Here is a 26,548-nt window from a genome sequence, read left to right as displayed (position 1 = left end):
ACTCCACACTGAACTCATCCTGCGCTTGCATTGCAGCAGGTGGAGATTTATCCGAATTAGGACTCTTAAACCATTGTGCTACTGGTGTTGTGCGTGGTTTGCTTGTGTTGTTGTTCCTTCAAGCTTTAAATTTACACTAATCTAAAATAATTAGGGGCCAAGCAACCAAGGTGCATAGACACCTATTGTAATCGTTAGTCTTCTTCTTCTTCTTCTTCTTCTCTTGAGTCTATGGCAGCCTATAGAACTGCTTACGGGTAAGTTATGAAATTTGGTACACTGATAGAGGACAGTCTGAACATCAACATCACAGTAATTTTGGAGTGTAACTCATACACTCTAACTCAATCCCTTTAGTGCCAACACTCACGTTTACGCTAATAATTTTTGAACCGTGAGGGCTAGACACAAAATATTTTCCTTGATTCGACTTTCATCAATTTTCCCACCATTTAGAATGTTCCGAAAAACCCAATTTTTCAAACTCATCCTTGATGCTTTATCCTATTTTTCTCAAAATTAAAGTCAGATCATCTTGTGGATGTATCTCTTGAAAGATTTGATATATTGACACCAAACTTTTTGTGTGTAATTGTCATCCAACACTGGCATGGGAAAAAAGTCAGGCATTTTTCAAAATATTCACTTTTTTGTTCCAAAGAAGAAGACAAAAAGTCATACTTGTTTGGAACAACATGAGGATGAGTAAATTGTAACAACTTTCATTTTTGGGTGTGCTATCCCTTTAACTATTTTATCAAGTGTTTATTTTTTATTTGTTTTTTACTTTATTCTATTAAAGAGCAACCACTGAGCAATAACATTCAAGAGGCAATTAAAAAATATATACATATATTGTTAGGCTTGATTTTTATGAAGGATTTATCTTTGCAGTACAGGCAAAATCAAACAGACACAAATATTAAAACACAGAAAGGTTTTTCTGCACACTCAAAAGTCTTTGTTGTTGGATTATTATTATATTCTCAGTATTTTAACAATGGCAATGTCACCAGAAAGCCTAGGGCTTAAACCTTTGAGGGCAGACCAAGGGCAACAGATACATGGCAAAACTGTTTCGGGATATGAGAAAATCCTTGGTAAAAACAAAAATGCCCTGAAAGGAAGAATCCACAAGCAGAACCTGCTGAAGGAAAGGAGTCTCTGCCCTGGCAAGAAGATGGACACATCATTAACCTTCAAGTCATTAAGGTCTTGGAAAAGCAACAATCCCAAATAGACCAAGACGGTGTAGCACAGCTGGAGGTGCGTACAAATGTTAAGAGGTCCCGTTCTATAAAGCATGGACAGAGAGCTTGAGGACATGGGTGACAAGTTGAAGACAGGTCAAAACAGGACAAGTAAGCTGGAATGGGTATGGTCACATGGTCAGAAGGATCCAGAAGTAAATCGTGTCCCAGGGGTAGAAACCAAGAGAATGGTATGCTGATTGAATGAGCTACTTAAGCATCCCCTCAGGACATGAATTAATTAGTTAATTAGTATAAAATAATATTGGTATGCTGTGAGATAATGGAAAGGTCATTATGCAGTACAAAAGACACCAGAACAACTGTCATCAGTATGGAAGACCTGAGTCCCATTAGATCATTGCAGGCAAGCAATCTAAAACACTGACCACACCTCAAGACTACCCAGTGTACGGGAAATGCTACCATTATATTGATACTCATACCTTAATAATAAACTAATAGATTAGCTAAAGGTTCATCATTGGGACTACAATTGAATAGGAACCTGCGTCCCAAACAGACGACGTGAGTTGAACACAATGACTGCTGAACAAGCTAGACTTTACTTAGTTGAGATTTCCACAATGGATGGTTTGGGAAACAGGGAAGCCTGACCATTTAGATCATTCTTCTGGAAAATGCCAGATTGGAATAGTATTTCCATGTTTATGGTGGCTAGTGCTGGTTTAGTCCTGGTCTAGCTCAGATTTTTTTTTCTCAACTGCTTCAGATATACATTTTAAATGTATGTAGTTTTAAATAATTTATACATTAAAATGATCAGATTATTAATGTTTCACACATTTTCCACCCTTCATAATTCTTTCATTTACAGAGAAAACATACAATAATAGTTGAAAAATATACAGCTGTAATATAACACCAAGGCAGCCATAAATTCAGAAGCACTTTGCTGAAAAATTATGGCATATGGCATTAAAACACCATCAGTGTTAGCTGGATTTAATCTTTTTCACAGATTTTCCAAACACATAAAAACCAATTGCACTTGCAGAATTTTTGCAGAACACTGCCATTCAAAAGTTTTGGTTTGGTAAGATTATGTTTTAAAAAGAACTCTCTTATGTTCACCAAAATATTCTACATTCATTTGATCAAAAAATTTAGTAAAAACTGCAATACTGTGAAATAGTATTACAATTTGAAATGGCTATTCCTGTAAAGCAAAACTCTTTCCTGTGCATTCCTGTTTCCACTAGAGGCCACTCATCCCGTTTCCTTGGCTTTCCCATCATAAACTACACTTCCCATTACCCATTGCCTAGACTCATTATTGTTTGATCACTTCCACCCATGTGTCATTACCCTTGTTAACTCAGTCACTTGTGCAGTCTTGTTTAGCGTTATACTGCAATTCTGAGTGCTTTACCCTGTTCCTGTTTTATGGTCACAATCTTCTTCCCTGTTTTCTTCCCTGATTTCCCTGTTTGCCTGTGTCTTGAACTCTGTTGCTTATCTGGATTGTTTGCCCTGTGGTTTTGACCTTCTGCCTGTTATTTGGATTACCCTAATAAAACTGCATTTATATCCTCAGCCTTTGTGTCACAGAGCAGTACGTGACAAACATCATTCATACCATACAGTAGCTATAATGATAACGGCACCAAGAAACAATATAGTTGAAATCACTTTCAGAATGTTTTTTTTTTTAGCTGATAAACGTTAAATACATTGACAGCCAGTCAGAATCCATCATGCTTTAAGAGCTTGAGCATTTAAACTGGCATAATATAAAATTGCTGAGCTTGTGCTTATAAACAGAACAATTCCATGTGTTGGTGTGGACGCTAATACACCTATCGTTCTTGGTGTGAAAGGGCCTTAACACATAACAGTCTACTAATACTCAACTGAGAGTTAGTTGACATGTAGATGCAAAGTTAGTTACAATGTCTAAAGTGGACTATCGAAATAAAGTGTAACCATTCCATCTCTCAATTTTCATCTTTCATTTCAAAAACATCTTACAGACTCCAAACACTTGAACGCTAGCATACATGATCAACAAATTAAAGATTCACTGACAATGCATCACTGGCCCGACAAGGCCACTTGCCGCGTTTCCACTATCACTTCCAGGGCTTGATCGGGCCTCGTCGGGGCTTCCTCGGGGCCAACGGCCAGGGTTTTTTGGCCCGCCGAATACCTTGGTCCAAAGCGGGCCATCTCGGCCTTGAGGAGTGGTTATGAACAGAGGCGGAGTTTACCTGAGTCTGGAGACGGCAGCGCTGGATGACTTCATACCAGCTAACATCAGCATTAAAGACTTTTAAAATCATTTTAGCTCAAAACTCACTTTCATGTTTGTGATCCGATGTGGATTCTGATCACTGTATAAGGCAAAAATATTTATATGCGATGCAAAAGACTATGCGCGCTAACCATTAGCACAGAAAACATGGTAAATATGACCGCTTGAATAAATCAGACAAATCATATAGGCTATCACAATCATGTTTTTATTTTATCTGCCAGTACGTCTCGACTCTATACCGGACTGTCTGATATCCATATTTAGCACCGCATATGTCATAAAATAAAGCAACTCCGGTTTTTCGAGAGCTTTCTCTGACTGAAAATATAACTGTATTGGGACTGTCACTGGAGAGAGTGCTAAAGCTCCTCAGGTCATATTTTTGGTGGCACATTTGTAGAAATGATCATTCTTTCTAAATGTGATTTAAACCATACTGTCCTGTGACTACAAATAAACAGAAACAGACGCGACTGGATAAGTGCGTGTGTCCTCTTACTTTTGTGTGTCCTCTGACTAGCGCAGCAATGCTGTTTAAAATACATTTCAGATGTTGAGGCTTGTTGACCAGCAGTGTATCACTTGCAAATCTGATTGACCAAGAAAGTCTAGCTGGTTAACTCAAACTCTTTTACTTTAGCTTTGTTGATAGCAGATGGCTTATTGCTGAAATGGTTGAGCTGAACTGGCTTTACCTGCTAGAGGTCTGAATGTCTCAGAAATCTCTTTAGCCCAACAAGCATGTTTAAGGCAGCAGTATCCATCCATTCAGGGTGCTGGAGTTTGGAAATACAATTCCACCGTCCTTTGAATCAATTTCCAGGCTTGAATCACTTTTGCCAGTTTGGCTGAAAAGGTTACAGACAGAGCACGAGGGTGTTTTTCTTACTCTGATAGCTAACATAGAGTACAGAGAATATCACAGCAAATCAATTGCAGCATTCCTTGTGCAAGAACTCCCAGAGCTTTGCAGTATTTCTATTTGTGTATGGCTCGGGTTCAAGTGCTAGTCAGTGTCGTCTCATTCATTTCATGCACAAAATGTACTGGAATTGCAACTTTAGATTTATAGTACAACACTGTAAATATGGACCTCTTCTGCATATATTTCATTTCTGTAATACCACTTGACATATGACAGGTAGTTAATCTGCATATTTTAAAGTGGTGCTCTGAGTACAACAGCAGGAAAAACACTCATATTCGAGCAGGGCAGAGGAAAGATAATCATGCAATTACAAAAACGCATATGGAAAATGAATGCACAACCAGGGGTTGAAAAATACCTGGTGGATTATTCAGGACACTAGGAATTAAATTTCTGAAATCTGTTTTAATACTCTTCTTTTTGGCATCTGGGGACCTGCTTATAATGTTTTGTTAGGTTTGTTTGGGTACGTGTGCATGCAGTAAAGCAGTAATACACTTTAACAATATGGGATCAAAAGGTTTAGGCAGATTTGCACCTTATTGTGAATTGTGTAATATTTTTAGTCTTAAAATATATTTCTCCTCTCGCAGTGTAACGTGCAAAGGCAACTATGAGTAAGCCATAAGTATATTCATCAGTTGTAGACGTGCCGATACGGTAATGTGATATATCACGATAATGAACATGCCCGGTATTATTATTACTGTAAGAATATTTGGGAAACAACAACTACTTTTACTATTCTACATTAATTTGTGCTGCTTTTGGCACAAAAAAAAAACAAAACATTTTACCATTTTTATCTAAAATATTCAATTTATACTTAAAGGTGAATTTTTTTCTGCACCTGTGGAGACAAAACACTATTGGTCCATTGGTTGGACAAACAGGTAGTCTGCCTAACTAGCACATTTTATGAGAACTTTCCATAGACATAATGATTTACATTTTACTGTACAAACTTTATAATCTATCCCCTGACCATAGGCTTAGAGTGAACCAACTCCAGGGTAAGTCTAAGTAGATGCATTTCCTCTTTAAAAACACATTTATATAGCAAGTCATGAAATGGTTTCAAGTTATATGTTGCCTAGTAACAACCAACACATCCCAGCATAACTTTGTTATTGAACCAACTATAATTTGAACAGAAAATCAAGCATACCAATGGCAACCAATACAAATAATAAATAACCACTGCCTTACCTAATGCAGCAAAACAAAAGTTTTATTAAAATTCTGAATGGAATAGATGGCCTAGAAAGAGCGCTCCCTATAATCACTGAAAATCTGCACAAAGAATCTCTTAAGTTAACAAGAGGATTTGCGAGAGTGCAGAACTCTTGGACAAAAACTCTACTCTAACGTAAACCCGTCTGATTGGCCATTGCGTTCAAGAAATCAACAGATATGTTTGTGACTGGCTACATTGTTTAACACTGCAAAAACATGAATAAGAAACATTTGACGCTCTCAAGAGTTCAAACACCAAATCTCGCCAACATGCTATTATTCTGCCGAAAACTTACTCACACTCTGTCTATGCCACTAACCCCAAACCAACCCATCACAGAAAACTTTGGGGACCAAAAAATAATGTCCCCACAAGGATCAGAGATTTTGGATATTGCCATCTTTGTGGGTACATTTTCTACTGCCATAATGTAAGGTTTACCAGGACCACACACACACAGTTTTATTTGTACGTACAATTACGGAGAGAGGGACTGCCGCAACATTATTATTTTGTATGCAAGTGATTGTCCCAATACTGTAATGGAAACGCTGCATGGGCACCTTCACACACTTTTTCACTGTTGCAATTCAGATCTCATATTTTTATTTCCCCATTTGCATCTCCTACATAGGCATTCATTTGGCACTAAAGGTGCACGCACACACAGACAACCAACAAAAGGGAAATAACAGAGGAAAGCCTTCCATCCACACCAGAAATGTATTGCTCATGTCCTACGCAAGACTTTCATCCAACATTAGGTTTCTATTCACAAACAAAAACATCTGTGTGGAAGCGTGTGTGATTTAAACAGCTGTCTGGACAGTCCGTGAAGTAGCCTTGGGAGATGTTCTGATGTGCTGCTATAGTAAAATTACACAGACATTCAATAAAGATTGAATTTGATCTCAGCAGGATGGTGTGGCGACTATTTGAACTTTTACTTTGGAGCAAACTTTCATTGCCAAGATCTCAGTCATGCTGTTGCAAGATTGATACCAGCACTTTTCAATATGCAGGCTATGAAATTTGATTTCATTTATTTAAAATGTATATTTGATTTGATATTATTTATATTGCATCTAGGCTGGTCAACTGTGAGGCAAAGGAATTCCAAAGGAATGTGAGAGTCTCAACAATTTGGAGGAAGATTACATGTTCTTTGAGACCAAAATAAGATCTTTGAGACCTCAGTGGTACAAACCAAAGATAGCACATCACATTCGGAAAACTCCACAGTGATTTATGCTGGTGGGAGCTTTGTGTTTTTGTGATGCTACTCGTTGGCAGGAGCTGGAAAACCCGTAAAGACGGGAAAAATCCTCTAAGGAAAATGTGTCGCTATCTGCAAGAGCTCCTTGGATTGAAAGATTATACATCCTCCATCAGGGTGATGACCCACAACACTGGGCAAAAGCTACAGTGGTGTGGCCTCAAACCAGTAAAAGCCCAGACTTTAGTCCAATTGAGCATGTGTGCAATGACTCAAAAACTGCTGTTCACAAACTGTCTTCATCCAACATGATGGCAGATAAGCTATTTTGCCAAGAGGAATGGGCAGACATTCCAATGCCAAGGCGTGCAGCGCTGCATAGAGACTCACCGAAGGAAGCTGCCAAGAGTTTATAGGGGGTAGGAGAATAATGAACACGAAAATAGAGTTGATACTCTTCATCTATACACAAGTTAGGAGATTTTTTTCCTCTTGGAAAGATTTAGCAGTTCATTGTATAGTCTAATCAAACAAGTCATATCTAGGCACAGTTGTAGCCCTTTATTCTCCAGGCACAATCATTAAGAGCTGTGTGAATCAAACATGACCACTGCTAGCCCAGCATTGGGTGTACTTTACTTTATGTAGTTCATTAACATTTCAGAGCTTTTTTTATCTGTTAGAGCTTTGATCATTTTGCCAGCTGAACAGTTAGATGGCTTTCGCCAAGGGAACTCTAAATTTTAAATAAAGTTTAAAGTGTATACCCACAATGTGAATGAAAATAATTATATCCTTTGAAGACCATGTTATAAAGTTATAAAGCTGATTTTTTTCTACACACACACACACACACACACACACACACACACACACACACACACACTAACAAGCAGGATAACTAGGGGAAACACTTACGGATTTTAAGTCTTCACATGATAATTTACAGAAAACTGCAAGAATAAACCTCCTCATCTCTTGGAAACTCTCCTGATCTCACTAAGGTGAAATAATACTAAGACTCTCTCTTGTTAAGCAGTGTTCACTGTACTGAACAAGAACACCACGCTTGAACAAACACAAATCCAGCAGTCTGATCCCGAGTTCAACTCTGCCTTGCCAATTAGATGAATTTACACACAGTGGAACGCTGAAGCTGCAATGCATTGCGCGAGTCCATTAAGACTTCCAGCCCACTGCCCGAATGCATATTAAGATCTATGCTGACCCCCACGAGTAAACATTCCCCATTAGCGAGCTCGCAAAATCCTAGAATGGCCATGCTATTTGGCTCATGACCAAGGGGATGGACACTTAAGCCCTGTTCCAAAACCTAGTGAGCAGCCAACCAGAACTGCATTTTAAGGCATTTTATACATGCTCCGGACACAGAGGTTATTCCAAAATGGCAGGAGGCAAAATTTTGACCCAACAGCCTAATTCTAAACTAGCAAATCTTTCAGCGTAAAACAATCATAGAATTCAAGAAATCCGAACGTTCGCCTATCATCCATCGACCTCAAATTTGGCTTATCATTTGAAATGTATAATAAAAAAATAATAAAAAAATCACAATCACAACACAATGGTCCAGCCGACCAATCAGAGCACATTGCGCTTTTCGAAAGGAGGGGCTTAATAGAGACAGGAACTAAACAGAGTGTTACTGACAGACTGAGAAATGAGGAGCCGCAACTGTCAAATATGTGAAAAATTTTCTTGAAAAGTTTTTTGAACATTCAGGCATGAAAATCTGTTCTAGTAGACCCCAAAAACAAAATCAAGGCTTTGAAAAAGGACATATCAGGTCTCCTTTAAAGGGGTAGTTGAAAAAAATTACAAAAATCATGAAGATTCTTAGTAACTAAACTGATTTGGTGTCCATTGACTTACATTGTATGGACTATCTAAAAAATTTAATAAAATAAAAACTAAGACATTTCTCAAAATATCTTCATTATCCACAGAAAAAAAAACGACATTAGGGTGAGTTAACAACCAGTAGACTATTTTTGGTGAACTCTCCTGTTAAGGAACATGTTTTTGTGAGATTCATTCAGAATATAAAGAATAATGTCTGTATTTCACAACTAAAAACCAAACAAACAAATACAATTATTACAAACATATTTCATACTGTACATTTTTCTTTTAACATAGCATCATCTTGTTTTTTTCTTGTGATATTAGGGTGAAATGAAATATGCCACACACATGTCCTAGACAGGACTCATAAGATTCTCCTTTGTTGTCTCATTTCCACAGTTTAATTAAAAGAGGATAACAGTGCAACTACGGAAGGGAAGTACACAGCCTACATCTGTAGCTGCACACAAAACAGCTGTTTCCTCAGCGCTGTGTGTAGCCATGCCAATTTTATGCTTTCGGTGTTGGGATTTCCAAGGAGAACATCTTGAGCATTGATTGATGCAGGAAAAGGTTCTTTATTGACAGTGGAGAGTTTGAATGATTTATACACTGTAGTGAGACGTTTATTTTTGCACATCTTTGAAGGTAAACAGTTCAGCAAGCACATGGTAAGGCTGAAGCTGGTTTTCCTGAATAAGGCTTTATCATTTAACACCCAATGTAAGCAGTGTTTAGTATAAATCCTTGAAGCGGAGCTAGAGCACATTGAAAATGGTAGTAAAAGAGATATGTATTTTGAAGGGTGTTGACAGTGTGAGAAGTTCATGCACCTGACTTCTTTCACACGCTCTTTTTGCGAACGAGGACGTCTTTGAAAATCGCCTCTGCATTCGCTTTCATTCTCTCTTCACCCCCTGCTGATTCAAGGTATGAGCATGAGAGACAGTTCACACTTTCTAGCTTTAACGTCACCACTCTTGAAGTAAACATTAATGTGCAATTGTGCCACAAAATCCATGCAAATTCTCTAGGGAGGCAATACGCACATATTCTCACCACCTCTAACACAGCCGAACTTGGAGTTGTTGATAAAATTCACACTTGTACTCCAAAGGGATGCTGCTTTTTTTCTATTTAGGGGAGATGGCTAGTAGACGGCTTCAACATTATTTCTCCATTACCAAAGAACGCCAGCAGAGAAATGTCTGATCCAGTCACAGCTTACCAACTAAAGACAAAGTCTTAATCCCGGTTTTGAAATCACGCATGTCGAAATGCTAATATCTGAAAGCTGTCCATTTTCCATTATAATCCAGCACGTCTGCACATGAGACACATTATTCACCAACATTATTCATTCCACATTGCTATACTTGATCAAGATGCCGTCATCAAACAGGGTACTTGTGTATTATGAGGCCCTTTAGGCCACTAGAGACAAACAAGTGATTGATTGAATTCAACAGCCTCTCCACGCTGAGCCAGATTGGAACTGACCAGGACAATGGATGTTCAGAAATATATTTGCTCTCATTCTCACTTAGGGTCTCATGAATAATTAAATTGTTAGAGATGGGCTTGTCTTGACTCAATCTCACTGACTGATGACATAAAACAAGGCTTTGTCTATCTTTTCTGATGGAAGGATGGGGCTGGGTAGTATTCTTAGTTCTAGCTTAAAAATATCTCTAGACTCGGTCTATTATTTCAGCTCAAAATTATACTGCTTACACTTCTACCCTTTATTTATATTTCTGTTAAAATGTGTATTTAACGAAGACAGTCCGTTATTAACCAGTTACAAGGAATTGGAAATCAAAGGTGTCAGATTAAGAAAAAATATATATATATATTTAATTGTATCATGTGGATGCCAAGCCAATTTCTTAAAATAACCATTCCAAAATCTTTCATTTTCAAATTAAAACCATTTCCAGTTACTTCACATTCCATTAAACATACCATTTAGATAAAATCTTACCACTGTTCTCTGCAAATGTGTATTGACACCACATTTGTTGTTGTTTCAGCAGTTTACATGTCCAAATAAAATAAAACCCTATTCCTGTTAAGTGTATGTTAAGTGTAACTTAATTCAGGTTAAGTTAATTCAGGTATTAGTACATGATTATTCATGTACCTTTATTATAAATTGTTAACCAAAACACTGTTTAATTTGTTTGAGAGTTAAGCGTGAGTTCTCGCTTAAATTTCTTAAATCACTCTGATTCCTGGTGCGAATTGCTCACTCATGATAAGCCCCGCCCCCTCCATGTAAACAGAGTGATCGAAGAATTAATGACAGAACACTTTAAAATAATACATCACGGATCTTTCCAGTGTTGGTACTGTACAACATGTGCAAACTCATTGTAATATGAATCTATTTTCAAAATAAATTACATTTTGGTCTGGACTGCATGATGTACAAGAAGAGTGCAGAAAGTCAAAAGTTTACTTTGGTTGTCTGCAGGGTTATTATATTATACTAAAAGTTAACTAAAACAAAAACAAAAATTATTAAAAACGGCAGTGGCTTCTGGTCAGCTGACTTTACCTATTTTGCTCGATCTGAGTGCGGCCTTTGATACAATCATCCTCCTAGACAGACTGGCCTCCCTTGGAGTAATGGGAACCTGCCTGTCTTGGTTTAGATTGTATATTTCTGGTCGCAATGAGTTTGTACAACTTCAGATCTAAGCCATTACAAGTTAACACTGGTGTTCCCCAAGGCTCAGTCTTGGGCCATCTTTTATTTATTATTTACTGCTCCTTGGACACATTTTTAGGACGTGCCGTATTCATTTCCACTGCTATGCTGACAATCCCCAGCTTCACCCCTGTTTCCATGCCTACTTCTGCTTTTCCTCCACTTTCTCTGTGCAGCTGCTTAGCTGAAATTAAAATCTGGTTGTCATAAAATTTCCTTAAACTCAATAGTGGTAAAACTGAAATGATCCTGCTAGGTACACAATCTACTCTGGCAAAATTTGATAGCTTCTCTCTCACTATTGACCAGTCCATAGTTTTGCCATCCATGCAGGTTAAAAGTATGGGTGTTGTCCTTGATAACACCCTATCCTTTGAAGCTCACATTAATAATATTAATCATGCTGCATATTTTTATTTGCGAAACATTGACCGTCTTTGTCCTTATTTGACAACAAACAGCACTGCTATCCTTGTACATGCCTTAGTTACCCAATCATTTCAATCTGCTTTTAGGTTAGGTAGTTATTGTTTAGAAATGGGGTTAAAACTATGTTTGTTAGCCTGGAATGTTGTTCATGGACTAACAAAAGATGTTGATGCAGAACTTCCTTCCCCCACAAAATCAGGGTTTACACCTTTATCCTTGTGATTGACAGGATTATATGGACCTGAAATCTTTGTTAGGAACATTGTTTGGTCTTCAACTTCAAGACTTATGGTTTGCAACAGACCCTGCTTACTAACCAAACTTGGAAGGTTTACAAAACTCTAATGCAATTACTCACATTTGCACTGTCATGAGAAGAGATCCACCTGCAACTGAATTAGGGTGCTTTGACAGTTTGTCACAAGAACAGACATATGGGGCAGCATAAAGCTTTGCCCGAACAGACAGAAAAATTGCAGACAGAAAAACTGCTGAGAAAAAGTGGTATGATATTAAATCTATGAATATTAAATGAATTGCAGAATTCTGATAAAGACTTTCCAAGATGTCAAATCCAGTTTAGTTATAATTAGTCAATAAGAAACATTTTAATGAAGTCACAAACTCTTTGCATTTGTCATGGTTAATTTTGAAAGATATCAACAATAAGTATACCTACACTAATGATGCATTAAACACAAATCTTGTGTGACCATGTGAATAGAAAGTTAATTATCACATTAACACACATTTCTCTATATTTGTGTATTGTAATGAAACTGTTCTCAATTCTGCATCTGTGTATTATTTTTTTTTTTTTTGTCCATCTGTACTCAAGTCTCTTTGTGTACTGGCATTCACTTTTGAGTGTGTGTGCGTGTGTGTGTCTGTGTATGCAAAAGGCTTAGATGGCATTACTTGGTTTGTGTTTGTGATGACTGCTGTCTAGATTAAACATGATCAGCTGACCAATCAGAACAAGTGTGGCAACAGATAAGCAGCACTGCTGATGGATGACGTGGTGATGTCATCCCACTATGACATCATCGTATCAGTGCTACAAGCCTGCCAAAGAAACACATGCCAATGACTAGGCATTATAGCGATGTAATCAGCTTTAGTGAGAGACTCGCTTCAACAAAACGTGGGCCGCCGGAGGGGGGGATGACAACAGCATTAGACATCCAAGAAGATGCCTTATCACTCTCAAACCATGTTCCCAACTGAAGCTACATCTGCAGTTTTGACTGGCATATGGTCAGGATTCCTTTTTTAGTAAGTAGTCATTTAGAAACCACTTTTATTATAAGTGACTTGAAGTACATTATACAGTACAAATGAGGAACAGTTTGATGCTGAGATTCTACATCAGGGGTGCTCAAACCTGACCCGGCCGCTCAGCGGTGGTACAGTAATCGTAACTGCATGAATTGTACAAACATAACCGAGATGATCCCTATCAGTCAGTCACGTTCAACGTTACATCAGACGTGATCTGACGAATTGGGAATTAATACTATTTCTGCTCCTTCCAGCGCTCCGCATAAGCCACCTGATCCCCCACACCTACTGGGGTGAAGATAGGACAGGGCTTTGCACAGAGAAAGCCGATCACTGCTGTTCCGCATGACCCATACGGTGAGATTATTGGATAACACTGGGAAAGCGTGCCTTTTCCAGGCGGAAAGGGACGCTATAGAACCCACATCCTGCCCGTAGGGAGGTATCATGTGGAAATTACACATATGGACTGGCCATTAGGGCAGTGCAACATATGGAATTTCTTTGAGGTAGCTCCAGCTTAGTTAGGGAGGGGAGTCAACACCAGCAGGAACGGTAGAGCGGACTCTGCCAAGGGAAAGCCACGGGCTTGCCAACAGGGGAGCCGTACCATGGAAGAATATAAATATAGGTTCACCGTAGGGATCACAACATATGGCGCCTAGCACAGGGGTCAACCATTGGGCGTACTTACGAGTGTTGCTCCTTACGAGTGTTGCCTGGCGTCGGCTGCTCCGCCACGTCTAACTGCCAAGGGTTGTGAAGGAACTCAACAGGGTTCGCCAGCTGGGGAACTTTACTGAGGAGCAAGATAAGCGCACATATCTGGTCCATAGGAGGGGAATGGCGCAGCAAGCAAAACAACGATTGGGTCCCCGGCGTTCACTGGCCACTTGGGGCGAGTACACGGTAGAACACTGGCTCTAGACAAAGACTGTAAAATCTGGCAAAAGTGTTGGGTGTTGCCTAACCCGCAGCTCTACATATATCTGTCAGCGAGGCGCCGTGCGACAACGCCCAGGAGGAAGCAACACTTGATGATTGATGTAAGCAGTGGCCGCAGTTCTGTCCGTTCGGACCATTACATGCTTGCCTAGTAGCAGCGTTTTGAAGCGGCCCAGCGCAAGCCGTACTGCTTGCAACTTGAGGCAGTTGATGTGCCAATGCATTTGGGGTCCCGTCCAAACCCCCAAAACTGCATGCCCATTGTAAGTGGCACCCCAGCAAGTGGCGGAGGCATCCATGTAAACAACACCATGCCTGGACACTTGTTCTAGGGGAACTCCTGCCCGTAGAAAAATAGGGTCCGACCACAGGCTTTGTGCCATGCACATCTCGGGACTCGGCCGTGAAGAAAGTGCTGCAGCGGCCTCATATGAAGCAATCCGAGCGTCGTTACTGCCGCTGCGGATGTCATATGCCCAATGAGCCTCTGAAATAGTTGCAGTGGGGCCGCTGTCCTGCTCTTGAGTGAATTCAAGCAGTTCAACATAGAGCAAACACGTTCCTCTGTGAGGTGTGCTGTCAGGCTGACTGAGTCCAGCTCCATAACGAGAAAAGAGATACTCTGCACGGGGGAGAGTTTTCTCTTTTCCCAGTTGACCTGAAGCCCCAGCTGGCTGAGGTGCCCGAAGGGGAGGACCTTGTATACCAGACCCTCGAACGCAAAGTGCAGGAGCGGTATTTGTCAAGGGAGAATCAAGACATTAAAGTTTTTTTCCACGGTTGGGCAGGAGGTGCGTGAGAAGGCATAGCATCCTCGAACCGCACACTGCTGCCCGCTGGCGATAGGAGAGGGGTATGAGAGTGGCAAGACATAGTGTCGCACACTGCCATCCACACCCTCTTGGGACCCAGAGGTAGAAGACTTTGGGTACCGTGCCGAACAAAAATTTAACTCAAAAGATTTTCCATCCGGCCTTCCTCTGGGGAAGATAAGCTCCGTCCATCTCCAGGGTGGTGTTTCACCGACCGCTTGGAGGATATAATGGCGGCTGAGATGGGTGGCATTGTCTTCCTGCGGAGGGCTCGACATCACAGTAGAGCAGTAGTTTTTGTTTTGTTTTTGCTGCAGAGGGCCGACGCCCTTGTGCGACGAGCAGCCCACGACTGATCTGGTAGCACGTGGCAAGCTCTTGATTGCCTCAGCCTGCTTCTGAACTGCGGAGAACTGCTGGGCACAGTCATCGACAGTATAGCCGAAAAGGCAACCTTATGAGATGGGCATTGAGAGCGCATTATGAACACATCTCACACCTCTGCAAGTTTTAGCCAGGGGGCGCTTCTGGATCACCAAGGTGGACATCGTCTGGCCGAGGACCTGCACTTTGACTTTCATCATGGTCAGTCACTGTGGGCAGTTCCTGCATCAACCCCGGCTCAGAACTACCCTCGTACATTATAAGTGCTCTGGCCTCGTAGAGTTGCAGGGTGGCCATCGCATGCAGAGCAGAGGTGGTCAGTCCAGCAACACTGTAAGCCCCAGCAGCCAGAGCTACTGTTCTCTCACAGGTGCTGGATGGGTTTGCGGATGACCCCACCAGGTGGCAGCACTCTGCGGCACTGCAACTGCACACTCCATCTGGGGAATCACCACAAACCCCCTGACCACCCCACCATCAAGGGTAGTGAAAGAGGAAATACTTTTTATGCAGATGTTGGCATAAATATGCTTCCATACTGCCAAAGTTCTTCATGCACATCCGGCAAGAAAGGCACGGGGTGTGGGGCAAGGCGATTTACACGTCATGCTGCGCCCCCAGACACCAGCAACGAAAGCTCAGATCAAGACAGAGCGCACAGCAGCCCAGGAAAGCATGGCTGTCAACTCGGAATCTGATTCAGCATGAGGGGCGAAGTGTGAGATGCAAATCTCGCACATCAATGTGCATTGGCTCGTTCAGTTTACACTCAAAGGTAATTTGGCTCTCAGGCAAGATCCCAATTCGTCAGATCACGTCTGACGTAACGTTGAACGTGACTGACTGATAGGTAACTCAAAGAGTCTTGCAAAATGATTCTATTTCATGTGACCAAAAGTTGAGAAACACTTTTGCTGCAACGCACTCTGGTGAAGCCAGTTAATCCAATTAGCTCTTCCTTCTTCGTTTCAAACTGTGTCACTTTTTCCAAACTCCTTAAATGTATTATACGCATTCCTTTCCATCAAACCCTTAGTTTTCTCTAGTGTGCAAGGTCCATGAAATATGTTCTGATTGGCTGAGCTTGTGTGGCGTTGCGAAGCATTTTGGCCTTCTCTGCGGACAGACAAATTACTTGTTGATGGAAACTTGAGTTGCACCTGGTTAGGAAACAGCATAATATTCTGGCTTGAGTAATAACTGAAAAAAAATGACAATAGCTTTATAGTAGCTTCCAACATAACAAGGATGCCTCGGTAGCACTTCCACCCCAAGGTCTTGCAAAATGACACGAATTGAAATGCAGAAACAACATAATTGCTTATTCACCCAAGCATGAGAGAACCCATCACAGTCAGCAAGATAACATGTCTGGTCCAAACTTAGACACATTCATACACAATCCGAGGATTGCTTTATTCTGGAGCTCTAGTTTTTGACACAGTAACAGGCTAGCCTCTGTGTCTCCGAGCAGCCAGGCCATGCGTTAAACAGAATTCACAGACACATACACACACCCCTCCCCACAGTCAGGTGATACTGACCCTCTGCTCACAATGTGACTTCTCTGTTCCACTCCAACAGACAGACTGAAGGAGGGACGCAAAGAAAGTGACAAGTAAAAAGAAAGTCAAGACACATAACCAGAAAAGAACAAACTGATCCCTAATCTACAAAAGATGTAGCTGATTTTGTTAAGAAATTGTCTTGTTCCTGACCAAACACGGACACCGGAGATCCACAACAGATGGAGGAAGTATCCAAAATGTGGACTTACCTTGCTGGCTGCGCCTTTGGGCATAAACCACCACCACGGCTGCAAGCACCACACAGCAGAAGGACGTCACAATGTTGGCCATCTGCAGAGACACACACAGAGGTAGATCGTGAGGCTTCTGGCCTGCCCGAGAGAAACTGGGTGGCACCGATGCCAAGACAGCATGAGGAGGACAGTTTCCTCCTTCCCTCCCCCTCTCTCTCACTCTCTCACTTGTTTTCTTTCTTCCAATGTATCTGCCTGCTGATTCCCCGCCCCACTTCTCTCTATCTCCGTCTCTCTCTCTCTCTCTTTCTCTTCCCTACTTTATAGCGTCTCATCAGTGGAATCAATGCCCTCTGGGACTGATATTCTCTCTGGCCAACTGGCTGTGGGATAGACAGACCTAGATGAGAAATAGGAAGAAGGAAAGACAATGCCAGACTGTTTGGATCCAGGATTGACCATCATAAAGACCTCCTTAGTCTCTCTTCATCTGGCCTTCTATTTCTCTTTTTTTCTCTCTCTCTCTATCTTTTCTCACTCTCTCCATTCACATTTTTTTTTTTTTTTTTTAAACCAGGGGAAATGTTGTTTGATCATTATTGCTATTTCAAAATTCACAAAAAACACATTCGCTCACATGAGATTTTCCTACTACCTGACATATATCACTGAAACAGGTCTCCTGATCAATCATAACTGTCTCTGTGACAGCCCTAGATCCTGTGAACAGCAAAACAGAACACTTCTTTAACTTAAATCTGAAAAAACTCTAGGCCTATCAATCATTTTAAATGTTCATGGGTTTTTGAACGACATTGGCTGCTAGTATGTCTTTGGAGGGCATGTGGTTGAAGTAAGCAAAATAGTGGAAGTTTGCTGAAATCACTTTAATGGAGTTCCAGATTCATTTAAAGTTACAGTGTGTAATGTATGCACTACAAGCAGAACCAAATGGAATTGCAAAAATAATTAATAATTACCAATTTGTATTTGATGAAAGACTTTCATATCTTAGAAAATCAGTTTGAGGCATTGCTAAGATCACTTCTGGAACCGTAGAGGCGACATATGTGAGATTACTGGGAAAATCTGAGAAGCAGGAGACTTAAACAAAACTTGATCTCAATGTAATCTCAGTTTTGTCCAGGAGAAATAATTGAGATATTAACAAGGACCCCTTTTGTGATTTTCTTTCCCATGGGAAGATTTCACAGTGAAACATTTGAAATCCAGACCAAAGACAACACATTGTAGGGTCAGGATATCAATTTGTCTCCTTAAGCACACCAGCATTTAAAACATTAAAAAGAGCCTACAGTTAAAACAAGCACAAAGAGAGGCATTCATCAGAGTGAGACAGGGAATATTCATAACCAAGAATAAAAAAAGAACTATAAAAAAAAACTGAATGAATGCACACATAAAGCCATGGATGGAATACAAGCAGAAGGTTTTTTGTACACTTTAATTGTCTCCCATGATCCCAACGGTAGTTATTCATTAAAGTCAAACAGGAAATTATAACACACCCCGTTATCAGGATGGTTAACTTGCTAAAGGAAATGTATACACACTTTATTTATATATTTAACATTGTAATCACAACACTGTCTTGCTAATTGCGGAGAACCTAGCTCACTTGTAGCAAAAGTTCTTGATTGTTTTTGCTGGCAAGAACGTGCTCGTCTTGGCTGGTGCCGAAGATGTATGTGGGAGTGATGTGCCTATAATATTTGCTTTTATTGATGGGGGTGTTTAATATTGTGGATATTTAGCTTTTTGTCAGCTACTTATTATGTTCTGATTCATGCGTCTGCATACTTAGCGTGTCTTTTATCAACATGCTGTATTTACCCAGCATTCGTCACTCACTAAACACATGGTTCACATACACACAAGTGTGAAGACAAAATAGCAAACTATTTTCTTTGTTTGATCAATGTCTTAGACTAAAGTCAATATTGTACATCCTCGCTGAATAACGTCTTTGCGTTTGTTTGTCTCTGTGTGTCGTTCATCAAAAATTCATCATAAACATTGTATGAGGTCATCATTTACATTCGAATGACAATAAACTCTTTGAAATCAAGAATATGTCCAGATATTACTCAGATATTGCTGCCCAGCACTACTTATAGAGTAATATCATTACAGAATACAGTTGATGACCCTTTCACATTCAACTTAGTAAGTATGCCCAAATTAAAAGTATGTCAAAAACGACTTTCAGTATTTTGAAAGTGCACTTTTGGGTTTTTCAATTACCACTACTTAAAAACCAAAGCTTTCCTCTATTCCGTTGAGATTCTTGAGTAAAGCAGAGAAATACTTTAGTCTGTTGACTGACACTTCATATTTATTCCAGCACTCGAGAAAAAAAAAAAAAAAAGGGACTGACAGGAGTGAAATTAAAATTGTATCTCTCTGTCAGTTCTTCAGAATTCCTCCTTTTCTGGCGGCCATAAGTAGCATTTAGCCCATCAAACTCGTGAACAATGCATTTGATATCTGACAGCTCAGGATCCTTCTCTTAATGACATCCCATGGCTCTGCAGATTTTATAATAATGTTGCTCAATGAGACCCATTTTGCTCGCCTTTATCTCCTGTCTTATTTATTTATTCATATCTTATTTATGGCCATTGCTGCTGAATAGAGGCATTTCTCTCACTGGTTAATTAAAATATATAATTTATCGTTGGTGCTGAATGATTTTTTGCACCCATCTCAGGATCCTTGTGATGTCCTGTAAAATTTGCATTTAAATTGGAAAGCCTGAACTGAATACTTGCAAAGAAGGTATGAAGTATCACAAAATAGAACCAGCCAGGAAAATCCCACCAAACCTTTCGCTGACAGATGAACGGAAATCGCAAATATTTTTTATTATCTGTTTTTTTTTTTACTTTCCCTTCAGAAAAATCTCCACTTGCCAAAGCATTCTCCAATATGAATCAATGTGGCCTAAAGGATATGGAGATTAGTCTACATGTTGAATACAAATAGCAGTGCCAATGGCAGTGAACTCTAAAAAATCTTCAGTAGCATATCAATGCTTTCTAGAAGTCTCCCTAGAGTTGCAAAGATGATACATAAAGCATTTATCTTAAATAGCTCACCATTACATCTATGAAGTTATGTATTTATTTATTTTTAATCAAAATTAAGTTTTCTACTGGCATAATCAGTTTCAGAACCAGGTATGTGCTGTAATAATGTTTAAATATAATACATTTAATATATATATATATATATATATATATATATATATATATATATATATATATATATATAACCTCACAATAAAAAAACAACTATGTGTATTTTGCATAATGCATATTTGGCTTTTACTGCTATTGAAACACAAGAAAGAAAAAGCAAACATTTTTAGATGTGCAACAATTTATATTACACAATGATTCATGAAAATGGTTTGATTTTACCAATCTTAATGTCCCTTTTACTACTTCAAATCAGTTCAAATCTGATACTCCATTAAAGCAACTTGGTTCATAGTCATATTCAGTCATAATCATAGTCACAAGACCAGGATTGTGAAACTAGTCTAATGAAACAGCCTTTAAGAATCTTAATGACCAAATAAAAAGCTTGCATTTAAATCGTTGTGATAATCATGATGATGCCGAATTTTATATGTCCAGCAAAATTATCACAAATATATCATGAATATTCAATATATCACTCAGCCCTAAATGTCTCGGAACATCCAAAGATAAAATCTCAATCAATTTTCCACAAAGGCTCTAGTCTTCCCACTGACACACACACAAACTCTGAGGTCATATCCTGTAATTAAAGTCTTGCATCCAAGACCCCCCTGACACTAATTCCCTCCATCAATCCAGTCGTATCACAGATCTCTCAGATTAGCACCCATGCTACAGCGCACATGGCACACGGCCATGCACACATACAGCCAAATAGCCCTGACATTTAAACCCGTCACATCACCCCGAATTGCATGCCAAATACAATGTCAATCCTGTCAAAGCCTGTGGAGCTGTGATCTTCAAGCAGCTGTGCTGGTGTTATAAAAAAAAAAAAAAAAAAAAAAAAAAAAAAAACAATAATCAATACTGGATCAGTGCTTTAGTGCTACAGGGCTGGCACCTGTGTTCACTTAAAATGCAAATGGGGAAGTTTGTTAAGGTGATGTAAGAGAAAATGTACATGAAGCTATCAGGACTGCACATAGACCAGTTGGAAAAAGTGCACGTTTATTTAAAAAGTGTTAGAAATACATGTCATAATTTTTTATTGTATTTACTATATTATATTCAAAAAAGATCCATTAAGTAAACAATTTCAGCTTGATGCAACTGTCTTTCTATGAAAATGAAAAAAAGTCATATTTTCAAATTCTTGAAAAGAAGTCTCATAATCATGGCAAAATCATTCATCTCTGAGAGAGAAAAACAAATTATATACAACACATTTCTCATAGCTTAAATACTCACTGCTTATTACTATCAACTCTTTCCCCGCCATTTGTGATAAAATGCTGGCTTTCCATGTTAAACAGTATATAAATCAAAACTGCCTAATGCTACTGACTGAAATGACGACCCAGGACGAGCTATAGGACTGTGAAGCTTTGGGGGTGATGGACTCGACCTACTCCATCTGTTTGATCATCAGTCTTTGACAAAATCGCGATTTTCTTTTTGCTCAGAACGTTGCTTTTTTTAATGAAACTTACCCATATTCAAGTGTTGATAAAAAAAAAAAAGAATACATGAAGCTAGAATAAAAAGTGTTTTATTTGTTTGTTTGTTTGTTTAAAAGCAGAGGGTCTGTTCTTTCTTTTGATATATTGCTTATTCAGATATTCATACAAGAAAATATTCTGGGTGCCATGACATTTTTGTGAAAATGGTCAATAACGCTTGCAGTGAATAAAAAAAATAAAAAATAAAAAACGCTGGTGGGGAAAGAGTTAATAAGTTCTGTCCATGGTGTGACCAAAGTCATGTGGTAAAACCGTCACATCCTCTGTGTGAAGGTCAATAACCTATCAATTTGACAGGTTATAAAATGTCATGGGGTGTGACTCCCCAAAAGTGTAAAGAAATTTATAAATTATATTTGTAAGAAAAAAATATCTTGAAAAATATAAAAAAAAAAAAAAAAAAATTTGACACACTGTACATGGTTTTCAAAATCATACGAAACCAACATGAATACAAAGAGCACATTTCAAAAAACTTGGCAGATTTGTTTTAAACTAGATTTTTAGCACTCTCTTTTTGCAATCTAATTAGGAACCCATTGTGTCCCTCATGCCAAATTATGCACAGCTGCATTTTAAAGCATGCAGCACGAAGAGTTTATCACGCATATGGCACCTTTAACAATTTTATGATAAAATAGTGCAGATGGACCTATGCAATGAATATTCATCAGTCAGTGTCTTTAAAGAAGTGCTTTATGACTATATTATCCAATGTGAAAACGCAGGCCATCAACAGAATTGGTTTATAGGCTGTGATACAGATTATTTAGTGCGATTTTACACCATTCTGCTCTGCCATTACTCATCTGCATGACATGTATCAGCCCTTGTGCAAATGCAAGCAGAAAGCCCCACTGCAAACAGCATGCTGTTGGTATTTACCCACAATCCCTCTCTGCACTAAATATGCAGTTCATATTCTAAATGAGTTATTGAAGTGAGACTCGGCTAGCTATAAACCGAGCTATGTGGGAGCTAAAAGCACTCTCTTTATGTTAGACCCTTCCTACTACGGGCCTGGGGCCTCATTTATAAAGCTTGCGTACGCACAAAACGGGGCTGAAAACATGCGTACGCCAGTTCCTGCGCAAAAGGTGGGATTTATGAAGAAAAACTTGACGTGAAAATATGCGCACCTGCACGCAAACTCTGACCCATGCGTACGCACATTTTGGAGACGGAGCAGTTTGGCGACACCGATGGTGAGTTGGAGTTAAATGTCTTTTTGGTCACTTTTAGAATTTAGAATTAAAATTAAACATAATACAGAAAGATAATACAAATATAATTTCCCTCACCAAGCCTGTCACTTGAAGCAAATATCCATTCCTTCTTATGTCCGCGCCAGCGAGCGCGTTGGGCCGTTTAGTGAAACTGACGCAGTTTAAATAAATGAAATAATGATTTAAACTATGTTTTACTTCTGATATAAACATTTAGATTAAATATGCCATTCAAATTATGGAGTTAAACACTTAAACATGAAATCATACTGAAAAGTTACAAAAACATTTTATATTCAATTCAATCAATAGAAATATTTGTTGTGGATGCGATTGTTTTTGAACACTTTTCCTGTGGCGTGCTGCGTTTTAATGTTTTAACCACAGAGATAATTGCTTATCATGATAATACCAGATTGTCTGAGAAAATAGTTTCGTGCAAATAATGCCCAAGGCCTATCTGTTTCCATTAAAAATATAAATCAATTAAAAATACAATTCGGCAAGTGGAAAAGATTGAGAAAAACTTTCTCTGAAATGTATTTTACACTATTTGATTTATGTAGGCTATTCAAAAACAAGGCAAGGATAACTACTTGATTTGTATTAATGTAATGTTTCTTGTACCGTTTATATCATTTGCATATGATTATTCATCCACGTGATAACGTTTAAGTTATCACGTGGATGAATAATCATATGCAAATGATATGTAGATGAGGATCTGCATAGTAAAACTAGGCGTTGTAAGCTCCATATATGGTTATTTCGGGTGGAGACGCATGTACGCACAATCTTCCGCTGACTGGGATTTATAAAGTGAATTCTGCGCAGGTACTGGCGTACGCACGGTTTTATAAGTCTGAATATTTTTTTGCGTACGCCATTTTTGGCTTTTGTGCGTACGTACACTTTTAGTAAGGTTTATACGCACAGTTTTATAAATGAGGCCCCTGGTCCTTACCCCGGCCACCCTGTGTGCTAACCGCACCGAGCCAATTGGGACATTACAGAGAGACTAAATAAGCAGACACCCTACAACGGAATGCACACAGGATGCTTTTACCCTCTATAAGGTTCTGAGGTTATGGATAAGGATAGTGTTGTTTACATCATTTAACTAACAAGTTAACAAAAGAGCAACTGTTAAGGCTTACTTCAAAGATAATTTAAGGAGTGAATTAGGAAATCTGAGAAGCAAAAAGGGACATTGTATTGGAGATTTGGACATATATTACTGAGGAGATCTCACTCTTTAGAGCAGTAGGACCTAAATAACTAGAACGTACCACTCACTGAGTAGACTGACTATAAAAATAATTTTGATATCATCAAGTGAAGTCATAAACTTCAATCTCATTTTTGGGAATGAAAAAGGTCTGCAGATATTCCCCCTGCTAATGTTTGTGGGCCCAAAATGTCTTGGTCTTTAGAAACTCTTAGCTTAGCAGGAGCAGTAGAAGGTCTCTTGACAGTGACTCAGTGATCTGTGACTTGTGATGTAATTATCCTTTTTCTATTGGTTTACTGGTCTAAAGAGGACATCTGTCATGCAGAGTCCGGGCTAATGGTATAAGGACACTCTGTTTCTCTCTTTCTCCCCTCAGAATCAGAGACGAATGCAGCACTTTCAATCTCCAAATACTTTTGGAAGATCCATGGATCACAGTTCATTATCAGTCAACCGAATGTCCAATGAAAAAGCAGAATGCATTTTAATGCTCCACCTTTCCATCGCACATCATTGTTGTGATTGGATAGTATTTATGCTTACCACATCACCCATGGCCACAGGTGAAAAAGGTTAATTTGTCAATGTTGCAAGGTCTATAAGCAAAAATAACAGTGCTTGGGAAGGAAACAGATGTTTGACAGAGTCAGCCATTCAGATAGTTCGGGTTCAAAGGTTCCAGCTGGCAACTGCCGTCAGAAATGCCCTGTGGTGCTACCGGGGGTTTGCCTCTGCCACCACTGCGCAAAAGCAACATCTGTTCCTCAGACAAACTACCAAAACTGCAGCCAACTGTTTACTATGCTCTTCTGGCGTGACACACCAAGCAAGAAATGTAGAAAAGTCACAATGTGAGGATCTCTTGGGCTTCAATGAGAAGAGGAGAAAGAAATAAGAGAAAGAGAGACTGACAGGTGGTTAGTCCTGAAGGCAGGACATTTTTCTGCCCATTCACAAAGGATTTATTTGCTTCGGAGAGTTCTTCAGACCAAAATACCACAGTGGCTTGGTCCTTCTCAGATCATTTATGTCCATGGGCCTTGCCAATGTCAACCATGAAACCTCACCACTTGCTCAGTTCGGGGACAATGTATTTCTTTCTTTCAGACGATCAGAAAGGCAAGAATACACCACAGAGTGAACCTTTTAGTATAGGTCTAATTTACGAGAAAAAAAAAAAAAAATTACAATAAACAACTGTACAACACAGGCTGGGGTGGCTGAAGATGTGTGATAGAAATTTTACATTTAGATGTGTTTTTTACTTTCAGATGTGTGCAACTTGTGTTAACGTTGAACATTTATTTTTACTCATAAGCATTTAAAGAAATATAATCATATAAGCTTGCAGGAACAAAATGTTTTGGGTAGCAAAGAGACTATGGGTACTCAAGTGACCTATTGTTGTAATTCAAGTGTGAAAAGTATGTGCGCAGCTTTGATAGAAAATAGAGATATAAGCAAAATGTGTGAAAAGCTGCAGCTAAAAACAGGAACTTGTATGTAGGCATGATATTGTTCTGTCTAGATATAAGTTATGTTAGACCAGAGATCTCGAACGAAAGATGTTGCCTTTTGAGGTAACTAAGGAGATCTTTTGAGAACCAGGATGTGTTTCGTGTATATAAGCTGGGCGAAAAGGAGAAGTCGAGGCCTTCTCATATCAGATGCGCTCTGTATGTGAACAGCCAATTTCTTGCAAGAAATAAAGCTGATCTTTGTTAACCTTTGTAATCCTACTGTCTTACAATTATTGATTTGAAGTTGAGAAAAGAATTTCCACAACAGATGTGAGCTGGTAAGTGAATGGTTGACGTATCCAACCCTGCACGGTTCCATTACCATTGCGTCCATAACTGACAAATGTAACCCAAGTCCCTAATACGTGTACTAAAGTAGCTTCAAATAAAGTGTCAGCTAAATCAGTTGTTCTCAGTTGGTTTTGCGTCAGGGCCCAAATTTTACATTGACGTCAAGTGGTGACCCAACATCGGGGTCAGCACAAACCACGTTTATTGCAAGTAAACCCACAGTCAGGGGTTTATTTTCTTCGACTTTGTGTAGGTTTGCTCAAGGTTTTTAAATATGTAGGTCATTCACATAACCTGTCCATGTTGGCCCCTACCTATTTTGATAAGTTTCCCTCAAGTGACAGATAAATTTGCTCATACATATTACCTTTATTGCCACCCTATCCACTCTACATCCTATTCCTGGGCTGCAACCCATCAGTTGAAAAC

At 39.3% G+C, this 26,548-nt stretch overlaps 1 protein-coding gene across 1 annotated transcript in view; it reads right to left on the bottom strand.

The window, feature by feature from the left end:
- Positions 1-26,548, bottom strand: part of cntfr (ciliary neurotrophic factor receptor) — a 182,261-nt gene that overhangs the window by 102,689 nt on the left and 53,024 nt on the right. The window contains exon 2 of the mRNA XM_084401446.1: positions 17,117-17,198. Within this exon, the coding sequence (XP_084257572.1) occupies positions 17,117-17,198 (82 nt within the window). The remainder of the gene's footprint in view (positions 1-17,116; positions 17,199-26,548) is intronic.

This window comes from Rutilus rutilus, assembly GCF_951802725.1.
Source record: "Rutilus rutilus genome assembly, chromosome: 25".
Taxonomy (NCBI): Eukaryota; Metazoa; Chordata; class Actinopteri; order Cypriniformes; family Leuciscidae; genus Rutilus; species Rutilus rutilus.
Note: the sequence above shows the minus strand (reverse complement) of the source record. Positions and strands in the feature narration are given on the sequence as shown.